This window comes from Dreissena polymorpha, chromosome 11, assembly GCF_020536995.1.
Source record: "Dreissena polymorpha isolate Duluth1 chromosome 11, UMN_Dpol_1.0, whole genome shotgun sequence".
Taxonomy (NCBI): domain Eukaryota; kingdom Metazoa; phylum Mollusca; class Bivalvia; order Myida; family Dreissenidae; genus Dreissena; species Dreissena polymorpha.
The window spans coordinates 51,913,906-51,927,293 of NC_068365.1; the positions used below are offsets into that span (position 1 = coordinate 51,913,906).

The following is a 13,388-nucleotide window of genomic DNA, read 5'->3' on the forward strand; positions in this document are numbered from 1 at the left end:
ATGATTATTATTTGACTTTGTTTTCAGGGAATGGTGCAGGCAGCAGTTTATATAAGAAACAAAGTAAACACTGATGGAATCTTGAAAAGAGCATTTGAAAAAGCAGCACAGGTATAATTATTCATGTTTAATTTATTGTTTTATATGATATGTATTCATAACACAGGTTCATTCCCACAAATGTGTGCCATGATTTTGACAGATGTTTTTCAGATTGTTGTATAGTTGAACAGTTTGCACAAATGTTACCTATGAGGAGTAATCATGTTCCAAAGAAAAGGTTCAAGGCCATACTAAAAAGTCAGATGTTATTCATACAGATTTCCAGGACCAGAGTTTCTTCATGAGTGGTTTATAAAAAATTTACAAATGGCTACCAAATGGCAACACCTTGTTGTGATAACAATACCCATGTTCATAGTTTACATCTCAGTTTGCACCTATAGGTCACCTACGGTTTTAGGGCTAAGATATTTTCATATTGTCTGTTTCCAACATCATTCTTCAATAATAAAAAAAAAAAAACTTCTCCACAACAGGTTAGGCATGTTGCCAACAGCTTTTTAGGGAGATCACCGTTTCACAGAGAAAGACTACAACATTGCTTGGGTAAAAAACACTACCTCAAAGAGAGGCATTAGTTAGAGGACTGCTTGTTTTCATAAGACTTGAAAACTCTAAGGAGTGAACACAACTCTTGGCTGTGTTACAATAATTACAATAATTGGATTTTGATTAGATATTTGCTTTTATTGTGTGACTACAGAATACAAGAGAGGGAGAGGAGGAGTATAATCTGGTGGTGGTTGGCCACTCTCTGGGTGCGGGCACTGCAGCTATATTGGCTATTCTACTCCAGCAGGAATACAAGGGTCTCCACTGTTATTCTTTCTCACCACCTGGAGGTCTCTTAAGGTAGGACTGATCTCAATATATGCCTATCTCCCTCTATGGTGAATTTCTGAAAAGAAAACTGAATACATATAAATTAAAACCTTGTATAGCAGCATGTTGGGCCATTGAATAGAAGTATTGAAACACAATGGTTTAATCAGTCACAAGAATTAGAATAAAACAAGATACAAAAAGATTCTAACTAATGCCTTTGTGTCAGATGCTATCAATATATGTTTTGTATAAATTCACCAAAAAGATCCTTATATATTCATATGTGTAAGATGTTATCAATATAATATGCTGTTTTTATTAGTTTATTTGTCAGTAACCATTAGCCATCTTTTTCAGCAAAGAGTGCATGGAAGCAACCAAGTCCTTCATAACATCAATTGTATTGGGAAAAGATGTCATACCTAGGTACTTTTAAGCTAAAATCATGCTAATTTCTCAAACTGTCACAAGATTGTGCATGATTTAAACAACATAAATAACACTTATTTGAAATGACGGTTAATAATGCATAAACTTAGAAAGGTAGAAATATTGTAATTACACTTTAGTTACAAAATATATAACCCAATACAAGATTGATTCACCCCTTTATAATTTTCCTTAGACATTATAAACTAATTAACTGTACTGTCAGTGCTTAACATAGTGTTTTAGAGCAATGTACATAAATTCAGGGTATAAGTTATACCCTCTATTTATTTACATTGTTATTAACACCGGTAGTATTTAGACTTATAGGACTGGTTTACTAGTTGCTAGTCAGTGTGGCTACATTTTTTTAGGATTGGACTTTATCAACTGGAGCTGTTGACAGGTGACCTTGTGAATGTTATCAAATGCTCAAATGACACAAAGGTATGATCATCTGATCAAGTAAAACATGGTATGACGTGCAAAAATGGCACAAATGTATGCATTATAAACTAATGATTTAATTAGACAAACGTTTATTAATATTTGGTAGTGAATGTAATCAAATAATATAATTTAAAATGGAATTCATGATTAATAATACCAACATTATTTTTAGCTCGGCGTTTGGAGAAAACCCGAGGTATTGTCATAGCCAGCACTTCGTGTTGTCCGCCGTCCGACCGTGTCATGCTAAAATCTTAACATTGGCTCTAAAATCAAAGTGCTTCCACCTACACTTTAACCTCTTAAAAAAAAATCTGACAAGCTTTCATTTATTCAAAACTGCACCCATAATCGAGCATGGCACTCGTTATGCGGTGCTCTTGTTTAGTATTTTGTAATGCAAAAGGAAACAATAAACTTTAAATGACTGTTTTCTTGTATTTAGATGCCTTGTACAAGATACACTTTATGACATAGCCCCAGTGTGGAAATAACTATAAATGGAAGACGTTCAATTTTATTTGATTTAGAAAGAATGTACAGAACATACCTTTATATTTCAGTGGAAGATAATTATCCGGGCGCTTTGTTGTGGTACAAAGTCAGTTGGCAAGATGACATTAGAGGAGCTGCAGGAGAGTATACAGAGGCATGCCAGAGAGGTGAACACTTCAAGCACCAGTCCTGCAATGTTTCCACCAGGAAGGATAATTCTTCTAGTTCGGAAGCACCACATTTCTAAACGGTAAATACAGAGATTTATTAATCCATAGTTTACGGTTAATTGTATTTGACGTATTTATATAAATGTACCCAAATGTTTCCATTTATATTTTACTCAAGTCTTCCAAAATTAAAAGTGCCTATGGAATTATATGTGCAAATAAGATATACTAGTAATACAATTAAAGTATAGTAAAACATAACTATATTTAATCAAAAGCAGCCTACATTTTGTATTTATTAACTGAATTTTACTTTTGAAAAAAGTGTTCCAAAAATTTAAGTACACAATTTGAACAAAAGTGAATGAGTTATCTTTGGAGAAAACAATTGAAATATTAAACTGTTTAGGATCCAAAGTAAACATCAGGAATAAAATAGACAAATACAAAAATACTGTAATGACATTTTGTCTAAGGCTCATGCGTATAAATTTAGTGAGCTGCATTATGCGAAAATGGGTCTTATACCATATTCGGCAATCATAGCTTCAGACCAGTCTTCAAAGTGTCAAAGTCTGGCTAGGAGCTGCCCTGTTTGCTATTAATTTGCAAATGCACCAGCTTGTCTGGAGCAGCCCTGACAGCATTTGGCATAAGTTGCATTTTTGGAAGATGCGGCTCATTAATTTTTTTGTTAAGTATGTTTGATCTGTGTTTTAGTGGTTGCTGTGGAAAAAATGACCCCTCATACCAGGCATTGCTGGCGGAAAACAGTGACTTCCAGGAAGTGTTGGTCTCACCTACCATGGTTACTGATCACTTGCCTGACAATGTGCTGGAAGCTCTTGAAAAGGTATACATGATATTTTGTATACAGTTAACCATTTAGATACACATCTGTTATGAAAATAATGTGAACCTTTTTTTCAAGAATAGCTATGTTTTGTATTACATTGTTATGATATGTCTATGTTTAAGGTTGCTGGGGTGTAATGGATAGTCGGCGTGGAGGTCAAGGGTTCAATCCCCATTGTTGGAGAGTTCTTTGGATCTCTTCCAAAAACATCAAGTACTTGTTCTAGGCCCAGGAAACATACTCGAGACCATTTTAATTATCCCCCGCCATAGGCGGAAGGATATTGTTTTGGCGTTGCCCGTCCGTCCGGCACTTTTGTGTCGGGAGCCATATCTTGGAAGTGCTTTGGCGGATTTCATTGAAACTTGGTATGAGTATATATATATGGATAAGAGGATGATGCACGCCAAATGGCATTGTACACCATCTGTTAATAACAGAGTTATGGCCCTTTGTATCTTGAAAAAATGTTTTTTTGTGTCCGGAGCCATATCTTGGAAGTGCTTTGGCGGATTTTATTGAAACTTGGTATGAGTATATATATGGATAAGAGGATGATGAACGTCAAATAGCATTGTACACCATTGGATAATAACGGATTTATGGCCCTTTGTATCTGGAAAAAATTCTTTTTTGTGTGTGTCCGGAGCCATATCTTGGAAGTGCTTTGACGGATTTCATTGAACCTTGGTATGAGTATATATGTGGATAAGGTGATGATGCACGTTGGCGTTGTCCATTTTTCCAGAAAACTTTTGTGTCCAGAAGTATATTGGCGGGGGATATCAATTCAATGAATTTGCTTGTTAGCCCTAGGCTTTCAATAAAATTGAGCAAAAATAAATAAGTTTAAATTAAGCATCGTTATGATTTAAGGTTATGACCTGCAAATGTTATTTATTGATATCACAATGGTTATCTTTTGACGTTCAATTTAATAGGTTATTTCCTATCATACTGTGTACATATTGTTCAGATGTTTTGTGCAGGTATTATAAGCTGTAGATTGTCAACAAAAAGAAAAAGTGGGCTAACCTGATAATACGTATAATAATATTATTTGCAGACATATGATTCATTTAGATGTGGTATTTTTGAAATCACTTACGAAAAAACTTGTAGCCAGTGATATGGTATGCCTATATTTTATCTTTCTATCATGTACATTTAATTTTTTATGTAGTGTCTAGAAAGTGTTGACACAACACAGCCGTCATCCGCAGAGCAAACAAAACTGTGTGTAGAGACGGGGACCTCATCTGCGTGATATAACTACTGTTTGGACTTCCAAAGCTTCTTCCAAGTCAACACTATTGTGTTTGTTTTGCTGAGCTCGAGTCAGAAATTAGTTTAGCAGATCAAATTGGATTTATACAAAGAGATTACTGTAATTGGTATTTATAGCTTTATTATTCACTGAATACTCAATGCTAAAAATCTCACCCACTTGTTGGGGATACCTTCATCGTCTGCGTAATGCTATGGACTAGTATGGTTCAGTTAAATGTGTCATTTCTCTATATCACTGTTTTCCTTACCATGTTCCATTATCCTGACCTGAAATTTAGCAAAATAATGATTATTTTTAGCGAGGCTGTTTTCGGAGAAAACCCCAGGTATTGACAGCCTGCTTGCCGTCCGGCGTCGTGCTAAAACCTTTACATTTGTTCTAAACCAAAGTGCTTCCACCTACAACTTTGAAACTTCATATGTAGAGGAAACCTTGATGAGTTTTACACGCCACACCCATTTTGGGTCACTAGTTCAAAGGTCAAAGTCACTGTGACCTCTAAAAAAAAAAATATCTGACAAGCTTTTGCAGCCGAGCGTGGCACCCGTTATGCGGTGCTCTTGTTTAATTCTATAATTCAGTTAAGTGTGCACCATCCCTTTATCACTGTTTCTTCTACAGGTCATCATTTGACTTCACACAATAATTTATAGTGATTGTGTGAGGTCACTTCTGTAGTCTTTCCCTGCAATTTAGCTGCAGAATGCCCATATGTGTACTCGAATATTCTGGTAATATATTTATGCAATTACAATTTACACTATATCTCTAAAGATACTGAATTAAAATTTTACATGATAGTGTCTTAATGAACATTCACTGGCCAAATCCTAGAACTGTGACCGGCATTTTAGCAGTATTATGCATCCTTTTGTGTTTATAAATGTCTGAAATATAGGTTAAGGTTTGCATGGAAACAATACTTATGTTTGGGGATAATCATGGGAGGTTACAAACTAAGGCCATTCACTCACACCTTGAAATAAACAGAGTTATGCCCCATGTGTACTTAGAAAATTCATATAAACGTTTGTGTGCAAGAACTTCTGAACTGATATGTAAACTTAACATGGGATGCACTGTAGGCCAGTTGAGTCCAGGACAAGGTCACTTTTGCATAAGAAGTTGAAATGTATTACAAAAATGAGTTCAATAGTTCCTATAAGACAGAGATATTGTGCTGAAGTTTTTGTGATGGAAGGATACATTCTAATTGCGTGTGAGATAGCATCTGAGGTCAGTGGGGTAAAGGACACTGTTACTTACAACAGAAAAAAGAGTCTCCGCTCAATATCTTAGTTTGAACGGAGATTTGTGCATTTGCGTCACGTGGGATCAAGGTCACTATAACTAAAAATAAAAAATCAGTTTCTTGTCATTAAAGTGTGTTTGTATGGAGGTATTGTGCTATATTTGTTCAGTATTGAATAAGGTGTCGTTTGGGGCAAGGTTGTTATACCTATATATAGACAAAAAGTTTCCGCCTAATTATCTCAACTTGAGGAAATTATTGTGCTGTAGGGTTCTGTGTAGGTAGCTTATATGCAAACTTTGCATGCAAACTTAATTAAATTCAACCACATTAACAGGTAACATTTTGAAAACCTTATTTCTTGGCATAGTCACATTTTGGTCATTATAATAGGTAATTGACAGTAAACATACATAATACTGGAAAGAATATTTGTGTTTGCTCTTGTTAATTATTGTTTTTAACTGTCAGTGTAGATCATTGTCGGAACCCAAGTGCAATCAGATACGATGTGTGTCTAATACATGTAATGTAGGGACAACATTATATATAGCGTAGGTTCCAGCGATAAACGTTTGTATGCCTATACTTGTTAGTGTTCTTAAACTTTATATATTGGCTTACTGTGCAGGTATTAAATGTAAATATTAAGCGTATTATAATATTGAAGGTATTTTATTTATTTATATTGGTGGTTTTTTGAGAGTATTTATATATATTAAATCTTCATTGAGATTATTAGTTAATAAAATATAGTAGATTTGCTGTTTTATTTTAAGTTTTAGGAGCATGTCGCATATATCCTTCTAGTATTGTTATTTTATTTAGATTTTTAGACATAAATACATAAGATATTAACATGTTTTGAAGCTTTTTATGTTTTACCCGTGCAAAACATTGTGTTTGGTGTTTATCTATTGTTAATGTCCTTGAAAGAAGTTATCGAATTGTCTGTCCACTTTTGTCCGTCAGTCTGTCTAGCTTTTTGTGTGGAGAATACTCATGAAGTATTGAGAGTATTTAAATGAAACATGGTAAATTCATTGAGATGAATTGTAGAGAACAAGAATTGGTATTTTCGGAATTATTACACTTAGAGGCTTCTCTTCATCCCCAAAATAGATCATAATACCTTTTTTCGGGCTACAACACTCAATTTGGAATGGTCAGTTTTCCATATATTGCTGTATCTAATTGTGATGGACTAGCTTCTCTGGTACTTTTCTTCCCAATGGAATCACAAAGTTCACTGCAGGTACTTCAGCTGTCACCAGAAACGGACTATTCAAAGCTAGCTCGCACCAACCTTTCGCGTTTAATGTAGCACCACAAAAATATCACTCCGTTCATACATATGGAAGTAAAGGCACAAGTCAAACATTTGTATGCCCCCCTTCGAAGAAGAGGGGGTATATTGTTTTGCTGGATGTCGGTCTGTCGGTAGACCAGTTCGTTTCCGATCAATAACTTGTAAACAAATCGACTGATTGGCTTGATACTTCACATGTGCATTGGTCTTTGACAGTAGATGACCCCTATTGGAATTGGGGTCAATAGGTCAAAGGTCAAGGTCACTGTCACAAGAAGTGTGAAAATTGTTTCTGATCAACGAATTTACCGATTGGCTTGATACTTTGCATGTGCATTGGCCTTATACAGTAGATGACCCCTATTGAAATTGGGGTCATTGGTCAAAGGTCAAGGTCACTATCACAATAAGTGTAAAATTGTTTCCAATCAAGAACTCATCAACCAATTGACCGATTGGCTTGATACTTTCCATGTGCATTGGCCTTGGACAGTAGATGACCCCTATTGAAATTTGAGTCACTATGTCAAAGCCCTGTTTGGGGGGCATATGTCTCCGACCGCGAAACTCTTGTTTTACTTCGATTGGGGTTGGCGGCCCATAGTTTTATTGCAACCCCATTTGCTATAGGATTGCGTTTGCTAATAAATTTGATGGGTTCCCTTCTGTATCGTGTTTGGCTTTAACATAACCAAACATGCCATCTTCTGCTAGTCGCATCTCCCAGCCAAGCAGTTATCACGTTCGGCAATACAAGTTTTAATTTAAAAACAGTCTCTCTGTATGATCCAATCAAGCAATCTAGGTACAGATCCCATCTTTCTCTTTGTCAGTGAGAAAGTGCTCTTAACATCTTCATTAGGGATCGGGCTCTTTAAACCTATCAGCCTGGTCATTTCCCCGATGATTTGGAAGACGACTGGGTCTTTTTAAGGTCATAAGAACACACCAATCTTAGCTCATCTGGCTCTCAGATGCTGTCCGTTGGCCATGTTTATATTACCAGGGGTAAACCCCACCCCGTAGAAACTGGCGATAACAGGAATATTTGTTCATATATAAATCTTTGCACTTATCTTCGTTTTTTTATTATACCCCCGGTAGGGTGGCATACAGAAGTTGAACTGTCTTTCTGTCAGTCCGTCCGTCCGTCCGAAAACTTTAACATTGGCCATAACTTTTGCAATATTGAAAATACCAACTTGATATTTGGCATGCATGTTTATCTTATTGAGCTGCGCATTTTGAGTGGTGAAAGGGCAAGGTCAAGATCAACCTTTAAGGTCAAAGGTCAAAAAAAAATCCAAGGTGAGGAACAAGCTTTAAAGGGAGATACTTTCTATTTATCATTTGGCAGGTTCAGATCTTTTTTTACAAGGGAAGTAATATTTTTTAAAGGGATATAATAATAAAAATATTTCATTCAAAGCGGCGCAGTAGAGGGCATTGTGTTTCTGACAAACACATCTCTTGTTACACTTCATGTGGTATTCAGATCCCTATAGAGTGCATATTTGCATTCGTGTCAGATCGTTCTGGTCCTAACAGTTTTAAGGGGGGGGGGGGGGGGGGGGGGCTGGGCTATTATTTGTAAGTCATTTTCCTTTCGTTCACTTCCAGTGGGTTTTCATGGAGTAATGGCACCTTTAATAAATGGGTTTTTGACCACACAACTAAACCCAAATATTAACAAATCATGTGGGAGCATCCATCCGTTTCAATGATATTCTTGTGTTTCTTGTGTGGAGCAAGTATTAATATTCAAGTGTACGTTTTCAAATGAATCTTCATATGATCATAGTTTGTCTTCATCATTAAAAGGTAAATATTCTTCATTAATATTTCATTTAGCAAGAGTTAATTTCATAGGTATTGATGGGGTTAAAATAAAACTTTGTTTATTTAGAGGAAGTGTTAATGTCAAATACCATAATTTTTTTTTTTATATTGATATATATATGACCCATTGTTTAATTCTTTTCGTGCAAAGCATATTTGTTAGTATGAACTGTAATGATATTAAAATTCATATATCAATAAAGGACATTGCGATTTCTGTGTTTTCAAAAAAAAAAATTAAACATCTGTTTTCCCCATTTCTTGAAATCACGTTTTCACTTGTGATCCAAAATGATACTTAGGGGGCATTAGGTGCCTAGGGTGACAACACTTGCTTAATTACGTTATGTTTAAACTATTTGTTTACATAATTAGTTGGATGTTAAATGTATGTGCAATATGATTTGAAACTGTTGAATTAGATCCTTAATAAACTGTTATGTTAAAGTCAACATGTGCTGCCGAGTTGTAATTTTAACCTTAGCACATTTATATATTAGCAATCATGTTCTCCAACAATATGCATTTTTATGCTCCCAGTAGAATGGCATATAGCAGTTGAACTGTCCGTCAGTCAGTATGTCAGTATGTGTGTACATCCGTCCGTCCGTCCGAAAAAAAACTTTAACAATGGCTATAACTTTTGCATTATTGAGATAGAAACTTGATATTTGGCATGCGTGTGTACCTCATGGAGCTGAACATTTTGAGTGGTGAAAGGTGAAGGTCAAGGTCATCCTTCAAGGTCAAATGTCAAATATATGGCTTCTGTCCGTCCGAAAACTTTAACACTGGCCATAACTTTTTCAATATTGAAGATAGCAACTTGATATTTGGCATGCATGTGCATCTCATGGAGCTGAACATTTTGAGTGGTGAAAGGTGAAGGCGAAGGTCATCCTTCAAGGTCAAATGTCTTATTTATGGCGTCTGTCCGTCCGTCCAAAAACTTTAACATTGGCCAGTACTTTTTCACTATTAAAGATAGCAACTTGATATTTGGCATGCATGTGTATCTCATGGAGCTGAACATTTTGAGTGGCAAAAGGTGAAGGTCAAGGTCATTCTTCAAGGTCAAATGTCAAATATATGGCGTCTGTCCGTCAGAAAACTTTAACATCGGCCATAACTTTTTCAATATTGAAGATAGCAACTTGATATTTGTCATGCTTGTGTATCTCATGAAGCTGCACATTTTTAGTGGTGGAAGTTCAAGGTCAAGGTAATCCTTCAAGGTCAAAGGTCAAAAAAATATATTCAAAGCGGCGTTCTCATGAAGCTGCGTATTTTGAGTGGTGGAAGTTTAAGGTCAAGGTCATCCTTCATGGTCAAAGGTCAATAAAAAAATATATAATTTCAAAGCGGAGTTCTCATGAAGCTTCATATTTTGAGTGGTGAAAGTTCAAGGTCAAGGTCATCCTTCAAGGCCAAAGGTAAAAAAAAATAAAAAAACATTCAAAGCAGCGCAAAAGGGGGCATTGTGTTTCTGACGAACACATCTCTTGTTTTATATAAAAACGATTGTATAACAAGATTTGTTTGATTTATGACCAAACGGAACAACAAAACAGCAAACACGGTATTTACAGATACTAAGAAGAAGTGTGTCCTGCAAAATCAGTCAAACATCATACAATATATTTATTTCTTCTGCTTGTTAAGTAAGGTTTGTTAATGTGCAGTTAGATACTTCATCAACTGTTTGTTACGTAGAATGGAACACTCACTATTTACTGAGTTTCAATTGTTTTTTATCGTACAACCTACAAGCAAACACATATGAACATTCATTCAGTGTTCCATTCACATGCTTTTCGCTTTATGAATGTATCAGCTAGGAGTGTTTAAAGTGAAGCTTATTCAGATGATATTCATTTGAATACAAAATCATCTGTGTTATACTTTAGCGTGTAATATTTGGAATGCTTATTAAATTTGAATCGAGACGTGTAGCAATCTTTGATCGACTGACAAAATAACGACTTATTCATCAAAGAAACTATATTTTTAAGTCAACATTTATTTCCTTCGAAAAGTTAAAGGACAATTGACTGACACTTTTCTTAATCTGTCGATTGTTCAACAAAACATTGCGTTATTCGAATACATTCGACATTTAAAGTAATCGAAAATTCTGTCGCACCGGATTTTATTCAAGTTTTATATTCCAAAACGTTTATTATTCACATTGTTTATACTTATCCATCGTAAACCCAAACACTCGTACCAAATGCAGACATTACGTTATTAGCGTCCTTGATTTGAATGACGTCTTGTCAGCTGTGAAGTAAAATAAGGTCTAGCTGTGTAGTAAAATCTTCTTTATTCTAACGTATATGAGGAATTGTGTGAACTTCTTTGCATCGCGGTAAGAGTGTCTGGTCACCACGCGGAAGACAATGGTTTAATCCCCCATTTGGTTCATGCTTTTTTAGCTCACCTGATTGCTCAGGTGAGCTTTTGTAACCGGTCTTTGTCCGTCGTCTGTTTGTCCGTCCGTCCACATTTGTTCGTAAACACTCTGGAGGCCACATTTATTTTCCGATCTTCATGAAACTTGGTCAGAAGCTTTGTCCCAATGAAATCTCGGTCGAGTTCGAAACTGGGTCGTGCTGGGTCAAAAACTAGGTCACTAGGTAAAAAAAAACAGAAAAAAACTTGTAAGCGCTGTAGAAGTCACATTTCATGTCCAATCTTCATGTTACTTTGTCAAAATGTTTGTCTTAATGATATGTTGGTGGAATTGAAAAGTGGTTCCGGTCCGTTGAACAACATGGCCGCCAGTGGGCGGGGCAGTTTTCCTTATTTGGCGATAGAGAAACCTTGTAAACACTCTAGAAGTCACAATTTTTGCCCAATCATCATGAAAGTAAATCAAAACTTTGCTTTTATTGATATCTCGGACGAGTTTGAAAATGATCCAGATTGGTGAAAAAACATGGCCGCCAGAGGGCGGGGCATTGTTCTCTGTATGTATATAGTGAAAACATGTAAACACTCTAGAAGTCACATTTTTGGCCCAATTTTCATGAAATTTGGTCAGAACATTTGTTTCCTTGATATGAGAGTTGAGTTCGAAAATGGTTCTGGTCAGTTGAATAACAAGGCTGCCAAGGGGGGGGGGCAAATCTCTATGCATGTGTATATGGACAAGGCCTTTCCATACACACACAATTTTTTACTCCTGTGACCTTGACCTTGAACTTAGGGTGCGCCTTTAGGTTCCGAAATCTGTGTTAAGGTTTCTAAAAATGCTCATAACTTCTATGTCCCTTGAGATATAACCTTCATATTTGGTATGCATGTGTATATGGACAAGGCCTTTCCATACGCACACACTTTTTTACCCCTGTGTCCTTGACCTTGAACTTAGGGTCCCCGTTTAGGTTTCGAAATCTGAATTTAGGTTTCGAAAAATGCTCATAAAAACTTGTCCCTTGAGATATAACCTTCATATTTGGTATGCATGTGTATATGCATGTGTATATGGACATAGCGTTTCCATACCAACAAAATTTGTTACCCCTGTGACCTTTACCTTGTAGTAAGGGTCCGCGTTTAGGTTTCAAAATCTGCGTTTAGGGTTAGAAAAATGCTCATAACTTCTATGTCCCTTGAAATATAACCTTCATATTTGGTATGCCTGTTTATATGGACAAAGCCTTTCCATACGCACACAAATTTTGACCCCTGTGACCTTGAACTTGGGGTCCGCGTTTAGGTTTCGAAATCTGCGTTTAGGTTTCAAAAAATGCTATAACTTCTATCAAAGCGTTTATAGGGGGCATATGTCATCCTATGGTTACAGCTCTTGTTTTTAGCTCACCTGATTGCTCTGGTGAGCTTTTGTGACAGGTCTTTGTCCGTCATCCGTCCGTCCACATTTGTTCGTAAACACTCTAGAGGCCACATTTATTGTCCGATCTTCATAAAACTTTGTCAGAAGTATTGTCCCAATGATATCTCGATCGAGTTCGAAACTGGGTCGTGCTGGGTCAAAAACTAGGTCACTAGGTAAAAAAAAAAGAAAAAGCTTGTAAACACTGTAGAAGTCACATTTAATGCCCAATCTTCATGTAACTTTGTCTAAATGTCTGTCATAATCTGGATCTGGATCTGGATATGTACGTCGCAGGACCTTTCGGTGTAGGCGCGACGGGAGAGAGGGTGGTTTAGTCCCACTGTAGGACAGTTGACCTGAATATGTCAACTGTGTCCGCGCGAACAACACTTTCTTCAAGATTGTTCCACTCTATTAATGTCTTAGGGAAAAATGAGTTTTTGTATAATTGGGTTTTGCACTGGATTGGTGTGAAACACTTAGAGTTATTTACTGAATATTGTTCAACGATATTGTTTACTTTGAAGTCTTTGAAATGTTTAGGGGTAATTCTACGCTTTGATTGCCG

At 36.2% G+C, this 13,388-nt stretch overlaps 1 protein-coding gene across 3 annotated transcripts in view; it reads left to right on the plus strand.

The window, feature by feature from the left end:
- LOC127850594 (diacylglycerol lipase-alpha-like) overlaps window positions 1-10,511 on the plus strand; it is a 69,624-nt gene extending 59,113 nt beyond the window's left edge. For all 3 annotated transcript variants that reach the window (XM_052383722.1, XM_052383723.1, XM_052383726.1), the window contains exons 13-19: window positions 28-111; window positions 767-915; window positions 1,246-1,314; window positions 1,692-1,764; window positions 2,331-2,512; window positions 3,153-3,285; window positions 4,472-10,511. In XM_052383722.1, the coding sequence (XP_052239682.1) occupies window positions 28-111; window positions 767-915; window positions 1,246-1,314; window positions 1,692-1,764; window positions 2,331-2,512; window positions 3,153-3,285; window positions 4,472-4,555 (774 nt within the window). In that variant the 3' untranslated portion in view covers window positions 4,556-10,511. The remainder of the gene's footprint in view (window positions 1-27; window positions 112-766; window positions 916-1,245; window positions 1,315-1,691; window positions 1,765-2,330; window positions 2,513-3,152; window positions 3,286-4,471) is intronic.
- The last annotated feature ends 2,877 nt before the right edge of the window (window positions 10,512-13,388 follow it).